Source organism: Hesperophylax consimilis, chromosome 30, assembly GCF_061612785.1.
Source record: "Hesperophylax consimilis isolate HC1 chromosome 30, BYU_Hcon_1.0, whole genome shotgun sequence".
Taxonomy (NCBI): Eukaryota; Metazoa; Arthropoda; class Insecta; order Trichoptera; family Limnephilidae; genus Hesperophylax; species Hesperophylax consimilis.
The window spans coordinates 2564732-2586792 of record NC_142865.1 but is presented as its reverse complement, the minus strand read 5'-3'; the positions used below and the strand labels follow the sequence as shown (position 1 = coordinate 2586792).

At 35.2% G+C, this 22061-nt stretch overlaps 1 protein-coding gene across 1 annotated transcript; it reads left to right on the top strand.

Moving 5' to 3' along the window:
* Positions 1-656: 656 nt before the first annotated feature.
* Positions 657-20204, top strand: LOC149409514 (uncharacterized). Its single transcript, XM_089649442.1, has 7 exons — positions 657-791; positions 10147-10296; positions 14766-14982; positions 16476-16887; positions 17388-17607; positions 18447-18607; positions 19979-20204. The coding sequence occupies exons 1-7, from the start codon at positions 657-659 to the stop codon at positions 20055-20057; spliced, it is 1374 nt and encodes a 457-aa protein (XP_089505568.1). The 3' UTR covers positions 20058-20204.
* Positions 20205-22061: the final 1857 nt, after the last annotated feature.

Sequence of the window (22061 nt, the reverse complement as noted above, 5' to 3'; positions counted from 1 at the left end):
ATATATTAACAATATCGTTTTTAAACAACAAAAAAAAAACAAAATTGGTCCTGAATGAGACCCTTGTGGTACACCACTTGTAGCTATAAATTGGTTGGAAAAGAACGAATTGATTTATATGAGATATTTTAGTATGAGTTCTGACTAATGACCTTATGAAATAATTAACTCAATATTTAGTGTCAAAAAGTACATACGGACTGCCATTGTATAGTCAATATTTCAATTCGAGATTGTCAATTTGTTAGTATTTTTAACATTTACATAGCTGTCTGACGTTTAGGAATGTCAATTCATAGAGAGATGCGGCTGTGTTACTGAATTCTGATTTATTGCTTTATCAACATCTGTCTGGATATCAACAGCCCTACCGTGCTCGGGAAATCTGAATAAAATCGTAGGTAGTTATACCAATCGATCCGATATATTGTAAATTTATCGATTTCACTGTGCTAGAAACCCAGGCCCCATTAAATCAGTATGCTCAGCTACTGTGACTTTTATTACATTAGCTTCACACAGGAGGCCCTGAGGAAAAATACTCCCACATGGCCTGTATCTTTGGGGATGCTGTGTGGAGGTTCTTTTATGGAAAAGTAGGAGAAGAAATTCTGGGCAGGAAAAATGTATGGAGGTGGATAGAAATCTGAGGGTGAATGTGTCTAGGAGTGACGGACGTGGAATCTATCCCTTCCACTGTGGCGCACGGTGATGGGTCGAGAGAATCTGGCTGGAGAACTCAAAAGGTCTCTCTCAACCAATCTCTCCTGATTCGGTCCGCCACGCAGAAGGTGGGCAAAAGGACATACATCAGCCCACGAACCCGGACACTCCTGCTACATCACCAAACGTAGCAAACCACTTGGGGAGACCTATAGCAAGGTTTTTGGTTATCCAATAAATGGTATATACGGTTGCATACCCGCCTCCCAAATTGACTACACAATAATTGGTGATATTAACCCTTTCAATACCAGAGTTCCTACTGAGGAATATGAACAAACCAATTAATATCTCTTGATTTTGTCAAACAAATCGTCCCTTATTTTACGTAAAGCTTGTGAAGGATATTCCTCATGGTGTCTATTTTTTATGCTAGGTAATAACCTTTATTCCAGCAACAAATACTGTAAATATAATGACAGATCCTGTTTTCGCTGTTTTGCTTGGGCTGGGATCCATTATTTTTATTTATATACATTATCATATTTACATTTATGCATTTCACACTGTAAAATATATATTTTTTAATTAAACGATTATTTGAGCGATGTTCTTTTTCCTTGCTCATAAAAAATAACCCTTTGAGACCTACAAATAATTTTTATTAATTAGAAAAAAATCTAAATTAGTATGCAAAAAAAACTAATTGTTTAATGTGTTATCAAGCTTAAAATATGGTCTAAATTTGGAAATAAATGTGCGGTACTGAAAGGGTTAATTCCTTTGAAGTTTTCTGTATAGATCTTTCTTTGTCCCCAAATACGTAATATTATTATTACCTATGTAAATAAATTCGTTCGCGTTTTGTTTCCCACGCTTTGGCCAATAATTAACTACTCTAACGCGTACCCGGCGTTACTGGGAATTATCCTTAGGAGATAGACATATACTATTCTCTACTTTTCTATAGGCCTTTTTAAGATATACAATTGCGTAGTACATTATTTTGATGTATCTCATAAGGTTTAGCCAGCGTTAGCAATGTAAGCGCCCAAAAATATATTTTACGACTTGGTTACAAAACATCGACTTTTCTCTACTTTCTATAAATATAATACGCATGCATTATATATACAAAGTTTTCGGAAGAAATTCTCTAAATTACAGTGAAAACCCTATCCAAATCCGTTGCGTAGTTTTAAAGAACTAAGCACAGAAACAGACAGACGCGAATAGCGTCTTTGTTTTATACTATTTATATTAGAGATAACACTGAAAAATACAAATAAAAATGAAAGTAAACATTATTTACTTATTCTTATACCATAAATGCGTACAAACAAATTAATTCGCACAGCAAATATTTGATTCGGTGTAAGGAGGTACTTAAGTACCTACCCTACATACCGACCGATTAGTACTTACGTAATCACATTGCTTAGCCTTGAACTTGAAGATTGGTCGTTGTCATTTATTGTTAATCTTTTTACAGCAATGTTTAGTAAATCGATAATTAAAAAAAATGGTATTTTGGAAGGGAGACATTGAGGAAAGGACTGGGTATAGAACAGTGGATGGAAGTGAGGAAGGGAAGGGAGTGTGGAATGAAGCGTGGAAATTAGTGGGGAAAGTTGTGGGGTGATGGGATTTGGGAAGGATGTGTGGAGGGAGTGGGGCAGGTTTTGGAGAATGGAATGAGGAAGGGAGTTGGGTAAATTGTGGGGAATTGAATGAAGTGGGGAACGGAGCCAGAAAGGTAGCAGGGAAAGCTTGTGCGAGGAAGGGAGTGGGGCAAGTTATGGGGAATTTAATGGGAACGGGAGTAGGGAATGGAAAAGGGAAAGAAGTAGGGTAAATTGTGGGGAGTTGAATGAAGTGGGGAACGGAGCCAGAAAGGTAGCAGGGAAAGCTTGTGCGAGGAAGGGAGTGGGGCAAGTTATGGGGAATTTAATAGGAACGGGAGTAGGGAATGGAAAAGGGAAAGAAGTGGGGTAAATTGTGGGGAGTTGAATGAAGTGGAGAACGGAGCCAGAAAGGTAGCAGGGAAAGCTTGTGCGAGGAAGGGAGTGGGGCAAATTATGGGGAATTTAATGGGAACGGGAGTAGGGAATGGAAAAGGGAAAAAAGTAGGGTAAATTGTGGAGAGTTGAATGAAGTGGGGAACGGAGCCACAAAGGTAGCAGGGAAATATGCGAGGAAGGGAGCGGGGCAAGTTATGGGGAATTTAATGGGAACGGGAGTAGGGAATGGAAAAGGGAAAGAACTAGGGTAAATTGTGGGGAATGGAATGGAGTGGGGAAGGGAGCCAGAAAGGTAGCCGGGAAATGTAGGATATAAGGGAATGGGGAAAAATTATGTGGAATGGAATGGGGAATCGAATGGGGTTTGGGATGGGGAATGGAATGAGGAAGGGAGTTGGGAACGGAACCCGACAGGGAGCAGGGAAGTGAGTAGGGTAGTAGGGTGCGGGGAAGTGACCGGAGATAGGACTGGTGATGGAACTAAGGAAGGAAGTGAGGTTGGGAGTGGGGAATGGAGTGGGGAAGTTTATTGTAAATCTACATTAACTGTAGAAACTTACAACTAACATTAACACTAACAATCTAATTTTATTGGCGCCAGAGGAAGAAGGACCAACAACAAGGTAGAAACAACTATTAATTTATTACTGTAACTAAAACGCGTGATCTCAATTTTACGCTAATTTTTACTATCTAGTAAATCAGGCGTTAGAAAAATTAAGAAAAAACCACACGTCTTTTCAATAAACCTTGTAAACGTTTTGGAATACTCGTTGGACGCTTTGCGGTTTAGAGTTACATAACATAAGCTCAGTGCGTTCCAAATCTCTGACCCACCAACGAAATTAAAAGTGTCCAGTCTAAAACTTACACTACGTTGGCATCCTTTATTATAGCTTAGATATGGAATACTGCATTAGAGTCCCAACTTCCCCCAACCGTCTGGAGTCTATGTCTAGACTATGGCATCCTCAATTGGGGTATTTTGTGATGCTGAAAGCAGTGGAGAAGGGAATAAGATGGGATAGCACCTGGCTATTCTGATCAGAAAGATGGTCTTACACTAGTAACTCTATGTAAAATTGTTTGGCCGTTTTAATGGATCAGTAAATATTCGTCTTCCCAAAAATTTTCGAGTTTATTAATAAAGTGGTTAGGTAAAGATTTCAGAGGAAATTTTGGTTTTGCTTTACTATAAGAAAAACACTTTTTTCAATGGGTGGATGTGATATTCACATAAGTACTATTTTCAATTATATTTACTACAAGGTATTCGTTGAGTATCCTAATACTTTATACAAAAAAAAATAGGTAATGTTCTTCTTAAGAGGAAGCTATAAGCCAAAAAATGTGTATATTCTTGGTATACCTTATATTGTAGGTAATAGGCATTAAAATCGCTTGACAAACGTAGTGTAGAAACGTTCGATTTCAAGCACAAAACTGGTTTTTATTTATTTTATAAATAATTTTATAAGAAAGAAAAAAAAGTTAATCAAGTGAAACTGTCACAGATAATCTTAGCTATAATACTGTATTTTTTAAAAGTTCTTTCCTTTACGCGTTCATACATTTCTATTGAAAAAAAATATTTTTTAGTAGTTTACATTGATATTTTTTATTGAGTAATTTTTTTTTTTCATTTGTATTCTACTCAAGCGTAACGATAGGAAAATCTTCAATTTATCTAAAACGTATTTGTTGGTATTCATAATTTACACCAATTCGTTATAAAGATTAATCAAAAATAGTGATTTAGCATTAAGCTTCGCCTTATAAACAACAGAAATGTATACATTCCCGGGTTACGAATAACCTGACAATGTCCGGGGATCAACTATCTGACGGGGGATCAATTGTTAAGGGAGAATAACTCGCAGAGGGATGAATTGTCCTCGGCATCAATTGATGGGGGATCAACTATCGGGGGATCCAGCGTCAAATCTCCCAAATTTGTAGTATTTGTTATCAATTTGGGAGGCGGGCGGAGATAACCAACACCTCTGCCATAAGTCACCCCAATTTGATTTATCAGGTTTGCCTGCGTTCATCGGGTGAAGTGTGTTCAGAGCATGCCAGATCGGGAGGGGGTGGTTTGAGGAGACCCTTTGACCTCTCCACCTGGTATCTCGACTGATTGCCCTCCACTGCAGTGGGAGGGATATATTCATATGTCCGTCACTCCTGGACACACTGATCCCTAGATTCCTACCCAACCCTTACACATTTTACCACACAGCACCCCCAAAGATGACCTCCTGTGTGGAGCTACTGTAAAAAACAACATTTCAATATTTCTGATTTATTAACACAAAAAATGCAATTTTTTGACTTGATTAGGGTGCGGTATATTTTATTTTCAGAGTTGAATTTCTGCTGCTTTTTCACAGGATGTGGCATGAAGCTTGTAGCAGAAAAAAACATGTTTTGAAATACCACATCAATCGAACGGTGAGTTCGGGAGTCAATAAATTTAAATACACGCCTTTTCCAGATACTCAATTGATGTACAGAATCCAGATAGCTGGTAATTTCGTTCATGTGGTAATTCTTTAAAATATTTATTAATTTTAAACGAACTTATAGCTTTTACGTGATTTTCTGCATAATGCAGAGACAAGAAGAGTTTTTTTTTAGCTAACAAAAAATAAAAACTTGAAAAAAATTAACATAACATAATGGCAGATATAAAGTTGAATTTAAATGTATACAGGGTGCCGGGGGTAAAGTGCACTAACTTCGGAAGGTGATTCTACATGATGGTACAAGTAAAAAAGATAAATAACTTTTTTCTTATTATATATTAAAATTAATATTTCTTTGTTTGTCCCCTATAGACTCTTATACTACTCTAGTTTGTTCTTATTAGTGTCAGGAGTGCTTAGATGGTAGTTTGAATGGTGTAAGAAGTCGGGGACTTTTAATGTAGTTTTTCAATAGTAAAAATGTTGAAATCACTAATTGATTAATCTTTATAACGAATTGGTGTACATATTGAATACCAAAAAAATATGCTTTAGATAAATTGAAGGTTTTCCTATCGTTGCCCTTTAGTAGAATACAAATAAAAAATAAATTGCCCAGTAAAAAATATAAATGTAAACTACAAAAAAAAATTTTTCAATAGAAATGTATGAAAGCATAAAGGAAACAACTTTTTAAAAATACAGTATTATAGCTAAAATTATCTGCGACAGTTTCGCTTGATTAACTTTTTTGCTTTCTTATAAAATTATTTACAAAATAAATAAAAACCAGTTTTGTGCTTGAAATCGAACGTTTATAGACTACGTTTGTCAAGCGATTTTAATGCCTATTACCTACGATATAAGGTATACCAAGAATATTCACATTTTTGGCTTATAGCTTCCTCTTAAATCCCTTTAAACTGATTGACATCAGTTTGTCAACGGGTTCTTTTACAAATACTTTTTTTTAATACATATACAATTTTAACAAGTACATAAAATATACACTTAATTACATTGGCACAAAAAAATTCTTTCACATCACCATTTTTTTAACCTACATTTCTTTCTAAGAGTCAATTCACAGTTTTTTATAGAGTTGAGTAACATGTTGTATATATATTATTGGAACGAGTCGAACGAGAGAATAAAAGTACATATAATTTAGTTTTTTTAGTAGTAACAATGTGGTTTACAGTAGTGTACCACTGGTGGAAGTCGGGGACGACCGAGGAAGTCGTGGCAAGATCAAGTGAAATAAAAACTTTTTAAATCATTAGAATAATACAGGGTTTTCCAATAAGAGGTGTTATTTTGATATTCAATCGTAAAAGATCAATGGTTTCGTTGCTTGTGTGGCACGTAGCGCCGTCTTGTTGAAAGTAAACGTTGTCCAGATCAATACCATTCAATTTTGGCCATACAACATCATTAATCATCTCTCGATAGCGCAAACCATTCACCGTAACTGTTGCTCCAACCTCATTTTCGAAAAAGTAAGGTCCAAATGACTCCGCCGGACCATAAACCGCACCAAACAGTCACACGTTGAGGATAGAGAGGCTTTTCATCAATAACTCTTGGGTTTTCCGAGACACAGATGCGACAATTTTGCTTGTTGACGAAGTCACCGAGGTGGAAATGGGCCTCATCACTCAAGATGATTTGCATTTGATTCACTCAAGTGAATTTTAATAATTTCAATGCGTTGTTGAAGCGTGTATCGTTCCATTTTTATTAATGGCGTAGTTTCTACTTGACAAATGTAAAAAAATGACAGCTTCAAAATTAATATCTACCGAAATAGCGGGCTATTCAAAATAACACCTCTTATTGGAAAATCCTGTATTATGTTCACCTTAAAAATAGACCCAGTTTTCAGGTACAGTTAAATTCTCAAAAATTTACTCCAAACGATTCATAACCTCGAGCAGGTATGTCAGCTAATTTAAATAATATTAGTATCACACGATGTGAATTTTGTATTTTTATATTTATTTCACATATTTGAACATGCATTTATTGCATTTTTCTCTTCTGAAAACTTTTCTTGCCATCTCTCAAGCTACAATCCGATCTCCTTCATTTCGGCAAGCGTCCTTGCGCGTCTCCTACAACAAATTCGCCAGCAATAATTATTTTAAATTTCTTGTCACACGCCTCTACAAGTCAGCGGTCAGTATAAATAGCCAGGACCACAAGCAGATAGCATCATTAGCTCATCATCAGTCATTGCTGACTAGTATCACCAGTTAACTAGTTCTACAGTGATTAAACAAACAAATCCAAAATGAAGGTAAATACACATTTTACAATTTTGGTCAAAGGGTGTTTTTTGAAAATTTTATGTACTTCGATTGTTTGACAGTGTTTTAAGGCGATGCCATACGTAGTAATGCAAAATCATGTGTTTTTGGTTTGAAAATTTGGTCGCCTAGAAATGTTTTAGATGCTTTAATTAAATACTGCGAGTAGAATACATCTTGGCCTTTGAAATAATCGAGTATTTTTTAGATAAGTCTTTTTATAAGCCCAGAAAAAAATAATGTAAATGCCTCTGAAAACTGCTTTAAAGTTCAAAATCTCCTACTTACGAACCCATTTTCGGTTATGATTTTATTGCATAATGTGGCAAATTAAGTTATTTATAAAATGATTGAAAAAAATTTAAATATTTATGTCTGAACATCCACATAATAATATAAAGGGCACTTTTTGGCCATGTTTTTTTCTTGCATAAATCAAAACAGGCGGATGGTGTTAAGCGGGAATTTAAACCTTATCGCAATCTACGTAAGGGTTGTTATTGATAGCGGCTCAATTTAAAATATTACACGACGTAGTGCATCGCCTTAATATAGACTCTTAGCATAGTAAAAGATCCAAATCTATATCACCTTAAATCGGGAATGTTTAAAACAGTGCTCAAATATTTATTGAAAGATTTTTGGGTGCGTGTTTTTGAAAATTTGGTCTTTTTAATAGTTTGATACAGAGCTTTAAGATAGTCTCTTGGCATTGTAAGAGATTCAAAATCCAGATCACGCTCACTTGGAGTTGTTTAAAACAGGGCTTAATCATTTTAAAGAAAGATTTTTGGTCAGAAAGGTGGGCTTATTTGTAAATTTGATGTTTTTTTAATAGTTTGTTACTGGGTCTTAAGACAAACAATTATCTATTTTATGTTTAAAAACCTGGGTAAATTATTCAAAAAAAAAAAAAAATATTTGGTTATGCGAACATTTTTTGAAAATTTGATTGATCTGTTTATACAATTCTTTAAAACAAGCATTTGTCTATTTATAAAGTAAAAGATTTATTTAACTATTAGTTGTGGTCATTACAAAACAGGACTCAACGTCCTTTCGTTATCTGTGCCTTGGAATATAATTATTCTAGGAGTTTATTTCAAAATGTCCTTTCTTATTTTGTCTCGATATCATCGGATACGTTAGTCAGTTCGTTGTTTTAATTAATGTTTTGCAATCCAAATTAATTAATCAATATTATATTACTAATTGTAGTTTTTCTTATCTTGACTACTTCTTCCCTTCTGTTTTTATTTCATGACACATAAATCATTTTAAAATGTTTTAACTAATATTTTCAATATTTATAACATGATAAGTTGAAACATTCTTTAAACAAGGATTTTCCTTACAACAGCTTTACTTCAACTGTATTTTGTTCATGCCGTTTTTGGTTGTGTTGTTGATATTTAATAAGGGACAAATATTGTGGATATTTTAATCTTAAAAGGAGAAATACACTCCTTCTTAATTAATACCGTTTTACTTTATACTGAGTTGTATTTTCCACTACTCATAAATATTATCTTCTACAAGTATTTTTCTTATTCTGAGTTCACTTTACTTGAACTTGTAAAAATTCCCATTAGAGTTGCAATTAAAGAATTTTGCAAATATGTATTTGATTCTTTCTTACTTCTTTAAGATGTTCCTCATTACAGAATCATTTCTTCTCTTAAGATTTTCCTCATCCCGGAATCATTTCTTCTTTTAAGATACTCCTCAGTCCGGATTCATTTCTTCGCTTAAGATATTCCTCATTCCGGAATCACTCCTTCTCTTAATCTTTCACAGTTATTGTCATTTAACATAGCTCGTGCCTCAAAAGACGCCAACATTCAACTAATGACAACCCTCTGATAAATACTATGCGAAAGTGTCGAAAACAGTTTTATTTTCATGCAAAACTAACTTACCATCACGCCGTTTCCCGCCAGGAGTAGACGGAGAGGATGGACTGCCAAACAACTTGGTCTTGGCACACGCTCCTAGCTTCATTCTGTTATTCTGACTCCAGGTCTTCCTCGAACGTCTTCAACCATTAAAATTCTTGCAAACTTTTCTTCGTTCATTCGTTCTACATTCCTAATCCATCTAAGCGTGCCATTCTTAAGATTAATCTTACTCATTACGCTTACATCATTCTTCGAGAATCTCTATATGTCTCACAGATCATATGCCTCAAGGATCTCATTTCTACAGCATTCCGTCTACGTTCACCCTTTCTCTGGCAGTTCCATGCCTCACTGATAGGCTTCGTTTCTTTGGACATCAACAAATATTAACTAACTTTGAACATTTGATTAATGATCTTGGTCACTCTCACTATAATGGTGCTGCATCAGAGAATAAGATTTGACCTCCTCCACAAATGCTATCCACTGTCTTCAATTCCTCACCATTCATCTCCGATCTTCGTCCAAGTCATTCAACATCTTCCTTGGTCTACCTCTGGGTTGTTTCCACTGGGGCTCAAAAAACCATAATTTTTGGCATCCTGTCATCTGGAATTCTTTTAACATGTCAATCCTACTATAAATTGTCATCAATTAGTTGTCTTCCACTCCATTTACAGTATTTAACTCGTAATTTTCTGTGTAGTTTTCAACTGGGGAACACAGTTCGCACCATTTATACGCGATGATTTTTACTGACGATTACTATATTCTACCTATTTGTTTCTAGATGATATCAGCTGTATTCCTGCTATCCTGCGCAGTCCTGGGAGCCATCGCAGCCCCAGAGGCCCCCAGTGCCCCATATGCCCCGAGCGGTTGGAGGCCGAGGGGACCCTCTTTCGACCTGCCGACCAGAACAATCCAGGAACAACAACAGGTTTGCATAAAAAAATAATACTCTCATTCGGCAAGTGATAACTTCCAGCCAAATTACCACGGTGTAATGTACAAATCACAACAATCTTATGCGAAAGTGAACTCTAAAGAATCTCTATTTAGAGCATAGCAATATAGATAAAAGTCGCAATAATGGGCATGCGTTTGAAAGATTTGTTTCACAAAACTTGAATAATTCATCAAATTTCAAAGTTGTTTCAAGTTCTGTTCTTGTTGTTCTAAAAACCATAAATTGAAAGACCTGTTGAATAGATCATGCAGTATGTCTTCCATTAACTGCAATTGATCCACTAAGATAGGGAAGCCATATAATGGATTTGTTATTTTTTCCAAGGTTCAAATCTAACAGTAGCTACAGCACTCATAACTTAAGACTCTTGTTGACTTTATATGAATAATTGATTTGTCTTGGGTAAGAATACGATTGATTAATCAATCTTTCTGATGATAGTATAGTATAGTATACTAAAACATTTCCCGACTGACTGAGACCAGAAAATGAAGATAAAAATACATTTGTGTTTACAATAAAAGGACTACAGATTGACAGACTGAAAAACTCAGTTCTAAAAACCACTGTTTCCATTGATATCGAGCTTTTTCGCTTTACGATAGGAGATGAATATTTGGCATAATATAAAAGTTGCGCTGCTCACAAATATGAAAAGATATACGTAAAATGGTTTATTATGTTACGGTGATTTCTTTCAAGGTGCAATTCTACTACGGTCAGTCTTTAATTCAAGAACACGACAATACAAGAACATCAATACAATGTATTTTTAACCTTAATATTCATTGCTTATTACCAATTCCAGCTTCATTTCCATTATTTGCATTAGCATTAATTACATACCCGATAATCCTCGAAAAACGTTCCTACTCTTAATGAACTAAAAATGTCCCAAAATTGTTTTAATTTTGCATATCTTCAAAGACGGATGATGTAAACACGAGGACATTTTAAGAATAGTAATCGACTTGTGTAATCGACGAAATTGTTGAGTCCTTTTTTGTGGAACGTTTGTACTTACATTACGTGAATTAAATAACAAATGATTATTATTAGTTGTTGTTGATAGTGATTCATGAATTTTATTGATTATTGAGAAATGCAGTAACCTTGCGAAGGGAGTCAAGGATAATAATATATATTACGCAAATAAATAACCTTTTATAGTGATGAATTATTCATGTATTTTAGGACTAGTTGACGTGTACCCGGCGTTACTGGGGGTTATCCTTAGGAGATCGACAAATACCATGGTAGATTATTCTGTAGGCCTTTTCAAGATATACAATTCCATACTACATCATTTTGATGTATCTCATAAGGTTTATCCAGCGTTAGCAATGAAAGCACCCGAATATTTTTTTACTTGATTTCAAAACATCAACTTTTCTCTTCTTTCTATAAGTAAAATATACATGTATTATACATGTAAACCTTTCGAAAGAAATTTTCAACATGATAGTGAAAACTCTGTCAAAATAGTTTAGAAGAACTAAGCGCATAAACAGACAGACACGGATAGCGACTTTATTTTATACTATTTGGGGATTGATAACGTTAGCCTTGTAAGAAAACTACTACTTTTTGTGTGTGTTGGACACTTTTTAATACCTGAACCACAGACATAGGAATTAATAGACGAGAAGATAATGGCGAGGGGTAAAATCAACTGTTGAAGAACGAAGGGAGTAAGGCTGACTGTGATTCGTCAATAAATCAATCTGACAATAAATAGGCATCTCGCATTATAATATCACCATTTAGTTCTTAAAAGTAAAATCTGCTTTTGAATGAATAGACATTTTTACATGGGAGCGCAAATTACTCGCCACGTTATGAACTAATTTGCGAAGTCCAAATTCGGCAAAGTAAATTTCTTCTGTTTGCAGAGTCGTAGTTAGTTTCAGAGTATTTAGTTAAGACACTTTTACAAATGTTTCATAATTTACTTACCCCAGTAAACAACGATGAGCACACTTGAGAATCGCTACATTGTGATGTGATAGTATATGTTTCTAAAACTGATCCATATAATACGGTGTGAATAAGCTTAAAATAAAGTAAAATAATGCTTACTTATGGAATGTAATACGACAATTGGGTTTTTTCTCTTTTTCACATCTATTTTTACAAGTTTTCATATCACAAGTCAACATTTTGCCGTGTTATTTCGTAAAATGAACCGATGATGCCTCGACCATAGTTCGCACAAGAATGATGACGTCACGTTTTCAAATTTCACTTGAGGCCATACGCGAGCCCAGCTGGCTCCAATGGAACCGGTATGGAGAGTGGGGAATAATACGCTTTTAATCACTTAGGGCAGGTCTACTAATATTCATATGTCTATGACCTGAACATTTAGGAGCTTGTCATCGTTGTCCTGATGTCCATATCAATTTAAATTTGGCTTAGAATGACACGTGTCGTTAATAATGATTTCAAAAGAAAATATTAATTTGCATCTATCATTAAATTTTATCGTCCAAACCAACCCAAAAGCAAAAGTTTCGGACACATTAAATTAATAACGTTGCATCAAATTAACTCGCTGTCTCCCGAACCACTTTCATTCTGAATTAAAGTGGGATGGCAAACCCAAATCGGCAGAAGAATAATTGATTTATTAAATTCAAAATCTACATGTTTAGAAAACAATGTTTTCTTCACCAGGATGAATCGTATACTGAAGTTAAATATAGATTAACATTGGGAGGGGGTTTGAAGGCGGGTATGGCAAACCCAAATCGGCAGAAGAATAATTGATTTTTTTTAATATTCATTTTATTTGACTTTAATTTTAAGAAAAACAACCACTAAACAAACTTTCGTTCGTCGTTTACCTAGCATAAATTTATTTGAATCCTCACTAATCAAATAAATTATTCCTTCTGCAAGTAGATTTGAAAAATTACGACTGGGAATAAACGGGTGTTTAAAAATGCAAGATAAAATTGCTTAATATGAAACCAATAGATTTAAAAAAAAACAGAAAGACTCAAAAAAAGATTGCAAGTTTAACTCAGGACTAAAATGAAAATAAATAAAGTTAGAATGACAGGAGTAGACTTTTACGGAGACATTCCCAGTTACCATCTTATTGTTCTGTTAATAAAAACATAATTTGCAACTTAAAAACTATACTAAATTTTCGTAGCAACACGTTTTAAAGATAAAATGGGCAAGGCACAGTCAAATTCTGGTACACCATCAAAATGGCTTACGGCGCATTTGGCCATCAACCATTTCGAGTACATTCCGTGACGTAACAACATTTTTGCGTAATTTTACGCTAGCATCCTCCTTTGAATACTGATTAGTATTTACGAGCAGTAAACATCCTACCGTAACATAAAAAAACTGGGGCAAAACTCGAAGGTGTTGAATTAGCCATTGTTTATGCGAGATCTAGATTGCATGTGGACTATCAACGACCTTCGTAATTGGTCAAGAAATAAATTTGTGCTAATTGATTGTGGTACACAATAATTAGAACTTATGAGAAGGTATAATATATTAGAACTATGTGAAAATGCTATTTGGGAATGATGTGAGACTGGAAGAACTGTAATAGAGAATCGAGAAGTGGTAGATGATGATTTAGAAGTAAAAGATAATAGGATCATGTCAATAAACAAAATTAAACACATCCCCTGCAACGTTTCAATTTTAAACAGTGTTAGGTACCTCTTACAGTTTTTCATTGCTCTGTTCATTTAATATCAAAAGTTAATATGTACAACATTTTCTCTTCGAACTGATCCACTCTAACTAATATGGAAATATTCCTGTCTTTCTAAAAATTCAGTGATAACCTACTTCTTCATATGATTTATTGGCAGGCAAAGAATTCCAAAGTATTTAGGACTCATCTTAAATTAAATCTTGTAATTTGTCTTACATATTTAGCTCTTTCGGGTTTTCTCTCCTCTTTGAAAATCACAGATAAATGTGTAGATAAATAGATCGAGCTACGTAGCATAGATGGCTCTAGTGCAGGTAGCTGACGGAGTATATAGAGTTATCCAAGAGATGTCTCTAGTGTTTAGGTTCGCCCCTCCGATTCAGAACCGAGATTAGCTGGCAGTTAGGTTTCTAGCAATATAGAGATTTAACAGAGATCATAACAGAGCGAACGTTGGACTCCGGGACTTCCTACACACTCGTTTCCGTGTTTTGTCGTTAAAAAGGCGTCATGATTTACACGAACAGTTTCTATCTGCTGAGATAATCTTTTGCACAAAAAGGTACATTACTTCTTCGACTGCTATAGAATCGACGGGTTAGTGACTGAGTTGACAAATGCGTTGAATTACCATCCAGGCGTTGTGGGTACAATGACTCTTCACCTATCCTCCATCATGACACAAGCAGCACTTCCACATAGTATTTACATGGTATGGATTTTTTTTAATCAATGAATTTCATTCTTTCAGGTACCAAACGCCTATGGAGCACCACAGGAAGAGATCCAAGAAACCGGAGCCGATATCGAAGTATCTGAAGAAGAGGTCCAATACACTGGAGAGATCGGCACAACCGAGGCTACCACTCCCTTCCTTCAGTACGGACCCCCCATCACTGACCTCCCTGAGGAAGAGATCAACCCAACCACCGAAGCTGTAGAAGCCGAGGAAGAACTGAGCGTTCAAGGTATGAAATCGTTGTTTTCTTGATAGATTCACGAACGTTTTGCCATCTAATGCAACCTCAATAAACTACTCAATTTTTGGTTAACACTTTAAACAATTGTTTCAGTGATCAGGTTTGTATAACTATCAATTATGGCCGGTGGCTGAGTTCACATCGCATTTGGGTGTATTGTGTTCAATTCCTCGGCTGGCTCCTCCTCCTCCATCACAACATAAGCAACTTTTTCCGCTTACTGTGGTGGTCTGTGGTGGTAGTAGGAAATTATCAAATATTGCCAGGTTATTCGTAACCCGGGAACGTTTGTCTTTCTTTTAAAAAAAATTATAATTATGAAGTATTGAAAATTTTGTGATTTTCTTCGAAAATATTCAGTTCCCTAACAAAATATTCAATTGCCTTCAAAATAGCTACAATACAGCTGATCTCTAAAGATCTCTAGCGACGGTAAATAATATCCGATGGTATTGTTCTGATTTAAGTTTAAGAATGTAAGGGCTAGTTTGAAGCTTGGTGTTCACTAAACATACTGTATGCAGTGCATAGCAGTAATAATTACACCTGTAGATCCTTAAAGAATCCAAGGGAGCCTACTATGCCTCGATATAAAGGACATTCCCATCAAAACCATGGTTTCAACATTTCCCCCCATAGAAAAAGAAAACTAAAAAATATATTTCGAGACTTGGACATTGTACCGTTTATTCTCGACTTTTTAAAATTCGCGTACTTGACTCCTCACATTGAAATCTGTGGTCTAGAAGTGGGAACCATAGATCACATATTTTTGTTGCTGTCCGTCTCAAAACAAATATCCTCTCTTCCATCAAGTCTTCTTTAAAATTGCCTCCCTTCGGTTCAAAGTCTAAACTCGACTCCAATCTTTCACATAATTATAAAATTTGTACATTTGTATAAAATTAATATATAAATTCACCTTCCCTCTCTCCATAGTTTGAAATAATGACCTAGAACACCCTTGAGGGGTGAAAGACAAACATTTTAAAAAAGAAAATAAGATATCTATCGGCTAGTAAATCTTTTTCAGCCATAACAGTGCGAAGAGCTTATAGTTTAGCTGTACATCTCTTATGCCATTACTTTTTAATCATTGCCAGCAACGATGCTGAGAATCGTGACCCCTAATGCAATTTAATGCGGTCATAATTTTTACAATAAGGCTCATCACTCCTCACCGCTCCCATGGAGAGCCAAGGACACCGACGTCCCGGAAGCCTGTAATAATTCTATAGTCATTGCCTATAGTCATTCCAACTGCTTCTTCTCTTGCCTTATATTTTCCAGTGACTATGAATTTCTCCAGGTTTTAGTTCGGAGTTTGGCGAGCAAGATGTCCAAAGTATATTAGGATAATCTGTAGGCAGATAGTTGATAGCATATCATGGATTCCTACTACATGGAGTGGATAGGGAAAGAAGTTGGAAGAGGAAGGTATTCAGTTCTAACCACCAGTGTAACATTATACATCCTTGTAGGTCTTCCCGGAATAGAGCCAGCAAAGGAATTCCGCGCTCTTCCCACCGGTGATCGTCTCCGCGACCGTCGCGTTCAGCGCCTCCGTGCCCAGCCCAAGCAGAAGACCGCAAGGCTCCAGGCCCAACCCTCAAAGCAGCAAGCCCAATTCTTCCAGGGTCAATTCCAGCAACAGTTCCAGCAGCAGAGGCAGTTCCAGAGGCAACAGGTCGCCTACAGCACCACCAACGGATTCCAGCCCTCCATTCAACAGCAGGTCGCTTCCCAGCAGTTTGGAGTAAAGCAGCAGCAAGTAAAGAGTGCTCCAAGGACTCAAGGATTCGCTGCCCAGCAGTTCGGAAGGTTCACAGCTCCCCAACAGAACTTGGCTCCTAAGCAGAGATTGAGGCCAGCACCAGTTTTCCAACAACAGAGGTACAATGCAAAAGCCAATCAAATAGTCCTTATAACTTAGGTTCTCTTCCTTTGTTCACTTTGTCTCATCAATAATTGTTATTTCTTTGGGTCGTTCTTTCATAATAATTATGTCTCTGCATTTTCCAGCATAAGTAAAGAATTGGCCTCAAAACATCTCTGTGCTGAACTTGATTAGTTGAAGTGATTAGAATTTTTTAATTTCTTTCCGAGTCAATATTCCAACATAAGCGTTTTCAAAAACAATATACCTTTTCCTATAAATTATTCCGTTATACATTGTACCCAATCACGATTCTTAAAACTGGAGAGAATCTTTATGATGGCGGCAACCATCAACAACTCAATTACGAAAACTGGACGAACTGAGAATCCCCTACACAGTAAATTATAGCTTATAATATATGAAATATCGTCTTCGATTCAGATATTGAACATGAAAACATCCTCATAGTAATAGTAATTATTATCAACTGATATTAAAACTGTGCGGTTTTTAGGTTTGTCCAGAGCCAGAGGCAAGAACAGGCACTAGATACCTATGGTGCTCCCGCCCAAGAAACCGAGATCGGAGGACCACCCGCCCAGGAATACGGACCACCCGCCCAAGAGTACGGACCCCCCGCCCAGGTGGCACCACAAGAGGAGACCGATGTTGACCAGCCAGAAGAACTCGAACCAGAAGAACAGGAACCAGAATTGCCCCAGGTTGAAGAAGAGGTACATAAATTGACTATTACAAGAATCCCAATGATATTGGACAAGGGTCAAGTTTTTTCGAAAATGCAATAGTGACTTCAAAACTTCAAATGCTTTAAAACATGTGTGATTCATTATTCATTCTTTCGTGGGAAAGTAACGGGTTTTCCAATAAGAGGTGTTATTTTGATATTCAATCGTAAAATATCAATGGTTTCGTTGCTTGTGTGGCACGTAGCGCCATCTTGTTGAAAGCAAACGTTTTCCTAATCAATACCATCCAATTTCGGCCATAAAAAATCATTAATCATTTCTCGATAGCGCAATCCATTCACCGTAACTGTTGCTCCAGCCTCATTTTCTAAAAAGTAAGGTCCAATGACTCCGCCGGACCATAAACCGCACCAAACATTCACACGTCGAGGATAGAGAGGCTTTTCAACAATAATTCTTGGGTTTTCCGAGACCCAGATGCGACAATTTGACTTGTTGACGAAGCCACCGAGGTGGAAATGGGCCTCATCACTCAAGATGATTTGCATTTTATTCACTCAAGTGAATTTTAATAATTTCAATGCGTTGAAGCGTGTATCGTTACATTTTTATTAATGGTGTAGTTTCTACTTGTCAAATGTCAAAAATAACAGCTTCAAAAGTAACATCTACCGAAATAGCGGGCTATTCAAAATAACACCTCTTATTGGAAAACCCTGTATCGAACTGTCCTTTCTTTACGATTTGCTTTAGCAGAAAATTTTCGGAACTTGGGTGGAGTTAATGATACCATCGTTTTCTGGTGCAATAAGTTACCAAAAGAACTAAATTATAATTGTTGCTAATGCTTTCTATCTAATTTGCAGACAACTGAAGTCAACGGAGATTTCGGAGAAGAAGAGGAAGTTGATGGTGGTGATGTGGCTATCTCCAATGCAGTTGCTGGAAGATACGTACTTCTCCAGCAGACTGGAAGGCCAGCTAAACTGAGGGCAGGAAAAACTGCTCCTAAGGCTGCTAAGTTGAGGTAAAACATTAAATCATCTTAGTCAATTCCTCTAAAATTTAAAAAATATACATATTTAGACACATCGATGGATATTCTGAATATATTGTCTTTGCGCTAAATTCTTGCAGTTGTGCAAAGTCTCAAATTGGCTAACTAACAGTCATTGTCTTTTTTGCGTGTTTCAGTTTTGCAAATGTTTTTACTTGTCGTTACGCATAGAAATGCGTTCAATTTACCTGTAGACTAAATAAGAACAAGAGAAATGTCTTGAGTACGTGTTTCGTGATTCAAATATTTACCCAATCGGGACTTAAATTTCCAATACTAAACTGTGTTTATGAAATTCAAATGCGATTGAGATCTACGATGCCTAGGTTTGATGTTCTGAGTGAGACATAGCGCTGGATGGAAGGAACTTGTATTTCTTCTCTTCTATGATTTTACAAATTTTTCAACTTCTCGTTGTTAGTGTGTTAGAAGGACTCTTCAATAAAATGATAACTCATCAATATGGTCATAAATTCACTAAGGGGAGTTAGTAAGGCTATTAATATGACATTGTCACTTCTAAGACACTTGACTCATGTAGCAGCAGAAAGCAAATGTGAAAAAGGATAAAAAATTGATGGAAAGAAGACATAGAAACATAAGTAAGAAACTGACTTAAAGAGCTGGTAGAACTACTAACATGCAGTTGTTAGGAATATGATCATAAGGATATGATCATAAGGATATGATCGTAAGGATATGATCATGGAATTATGAAGAACACAATAAATTCGATGTCAAAATAAATCAAAGTTCTGACTTTTTGTTTAAATTTCTAAGACAAAAATCCGTTTCATCGTCATTATGAAATTTCAATTTCGTTTAAATAGAGTGGTAATATACGATGTCAGACAGAGCGTGTGCTTAATGGACTAGACCTAAAGGTAATAAGTGACGACATCGGTTTCCATTGTGATTTAAACCGAAGGCATTTCTAGTATGGTTTTATCTGTTCAGTGGATATAATGAAGTGTCACAGATTCATCACCACTCGAGCGATTTTTGAAATACTATGCCAAGTTTGCAAACATGTTTTGTACCAAATTTATTGAAATCTAGGTGGATTCATTGTATATATAGTTTCTATATTAATGTTTTGAGGAAGGTATTAATTAAATAATATGGTAAATATATGTATACGACACTAATCGCTTGAGTGGTTTATTTTATATAAGGACTGGACTACTAACTGTCAAACAAGGAAAAGCAGTCGAGGCATATGCCCATTCTGCTGCTATGCGTGACGTACAATAACTATAATAATAACAGAACAGTACCTAAGTTTAATAAGAAAACTGCTTTTTTTAAATTGTAATATCTGTATTTTATTTTATTTCACAGGGCACAAACTAACCTGAGACAAATCACAGAGCCAATCTTCACTTACAACCAATTTGGACAACTTGTCAGAATCTTCTAAGTCACCCATCATATCATATCTGGAAATTATAGTATTTACTACAATACGTTTAACTGCAACAAGAGTATCCTAGATTATCAGTCCCTTATAAAATCCGATTATATTATTTGATAAACAAAACATATTCGAGTATTTAAATTTTCAACAAAATTTTAACTTTCAAGATAAAAATTTATATTTTTTTAAAGATCTGCTTCCATTATTGTGTAATACATATTTATCTTATTTCGCATATTTATTATCATAGGAACAAATTGCCAATGTTAATACATTTTTAATGTTTGTAGTAATTAAATCACTTGTTTTATATAGCACCTTAAAAGAAAATCTTTATTATTTGGAACTTTAAGATTTTGTTCATCGAAAAGTTTGCCTAATTATAAAAATAATTGGGTTTATTGGGCCAGTCTTACCAACGCGTTATTAAAATTTTGTATTTATCTGTTTGTTTTTTATGGTTTACTTTTTTTAATAAAAAAATATTTTAACATAACAGTTATGTTTAATTGCTTCCTATTTTCCTATTCCAGAACCGTTCGCTTTGATTCATTTTAATTACAGCTTTTATAGTAAAAAATATGACTACTCTGAAAAGACAGGTGCTTCCAATAACTTCGTCCCGATAGTTAACACAACGGATACAACACATTTCCAACTAGCAAATAAATACTAGGGCAAAATCAATTGTGACTATAAAAATATATTCGGATATTACCTTTATAATGTTCAACTATTGCTTAACACATATTACCAACAAGCAAATCAACATTAAACCGCCAAAAGGGCAAAATCAAGAGTATGAAATCAATTGTGACTTTAATAAAATATATATATTATAATTTTCAACTAATGCTTAACACACATCAACTAGCGAATCAATATTAAGCCGAAATGGCAAAATCAATTGTATAAAATCAATTGTGACTATAATTATATATTCGGACATTTAGATTGTCCCTAATGTTCAACTATTGCTTAACACACATTCCCAATTTGTAAAGCAGCATTAAGCCGCCGAAAAGGCAAAATCAAGTGTATAAAATCAATTGTGACTAAAATAATATATTCGGAATTTCCCTTTATAATGTTCAACTATTTTTGCTTAACACACATTCCCAACTAGCAAATCAATATTTCTATCTCAGAAGTCAAAGGTCGGTTGTCACATTTTTTTAATTGTTAAGGAGAGAGGAAAGAGTGAAAAAAATCCTTTGAACATTGTGGGGATACCAGACCTTTTATGTTGATCTAAATAAGTTTTACACTGTCGTAGGACAACCTACTTTATACCACTGTGTAGATACTGAAAAAATTAAAAAGATCTCATGTATCTTATTTTCACAAAAACTGGACAACCGATCTTTGACTTCTGATGTACAGATATTAAGCCTCAGCATACGCTGTTTGGAATTGCGATTTGGGTAACACCCTCCTTTTTTAGTTTTCACAACTGCGCATAGGGTTTTGATTGTCGCTAAGATAGCAATTTTATATATTTCACTTCTTGCGTTTGCTACATCTGTTGATATTATTGAGAACTAAAATTAATTTTACCAAAAGTTGGACATACTCTCCAAATTCGCCGTGCATTTAACGGCAACACGTAGTAAGGGTCGACAGGAGTCCGCCGGTCGTTAGGTATTTGGTACTTGATAAATAAACTTTTATTTCGGTGGACAAATACTAGCGAAGTTACTTGAACTGGACGCGCGCGGGACTTAAAACGTCTACAATTCTCAAACTAAGGATATTACAGATTTAATTAATTAAATCTTTTTTATATTAAATTAAAATGTAACTTATGTATATACTTTTATAAAATTATATACATAAGTAAATAATTACATATTTATATACTTTTATAAAAGTATATACATAAGTAAATAATTACATATTTTAAAAATACTTTTAATTGTTTTAAGCTTTTTTATATCAACAGGGTTTGAACTCTAGGTTCCTCCTAAGGACTTGTAAAACAGAAGACTTTTTGTAATTATATATTTA

Excerpts from the sequence above, each read along its gene's own strand:
- LOC149409514 (XM_089649442.1), top strand. The coding sequence starts at position 657 with ATGTGTCTAGGAGTGACGGACGTGGAATCTATCCCTTCCACTGTGGCG. Across the intron at positions 14,983-16,475 it reads GGAAGAACTGAGCGTTCAAG|GTCTTCCCGGAATAGAGCCA; the intron begins GTATGAAATCGT and ends ACATCCTTGTAG. Across the intron at positions 17,608-18,446 it reads TGCCCCAGGTTGAAGAAGAG|ACAACTGAAGTCAACGGAGA; the intron begins GTACATAAATTG and ends TCTAATTTGCAG.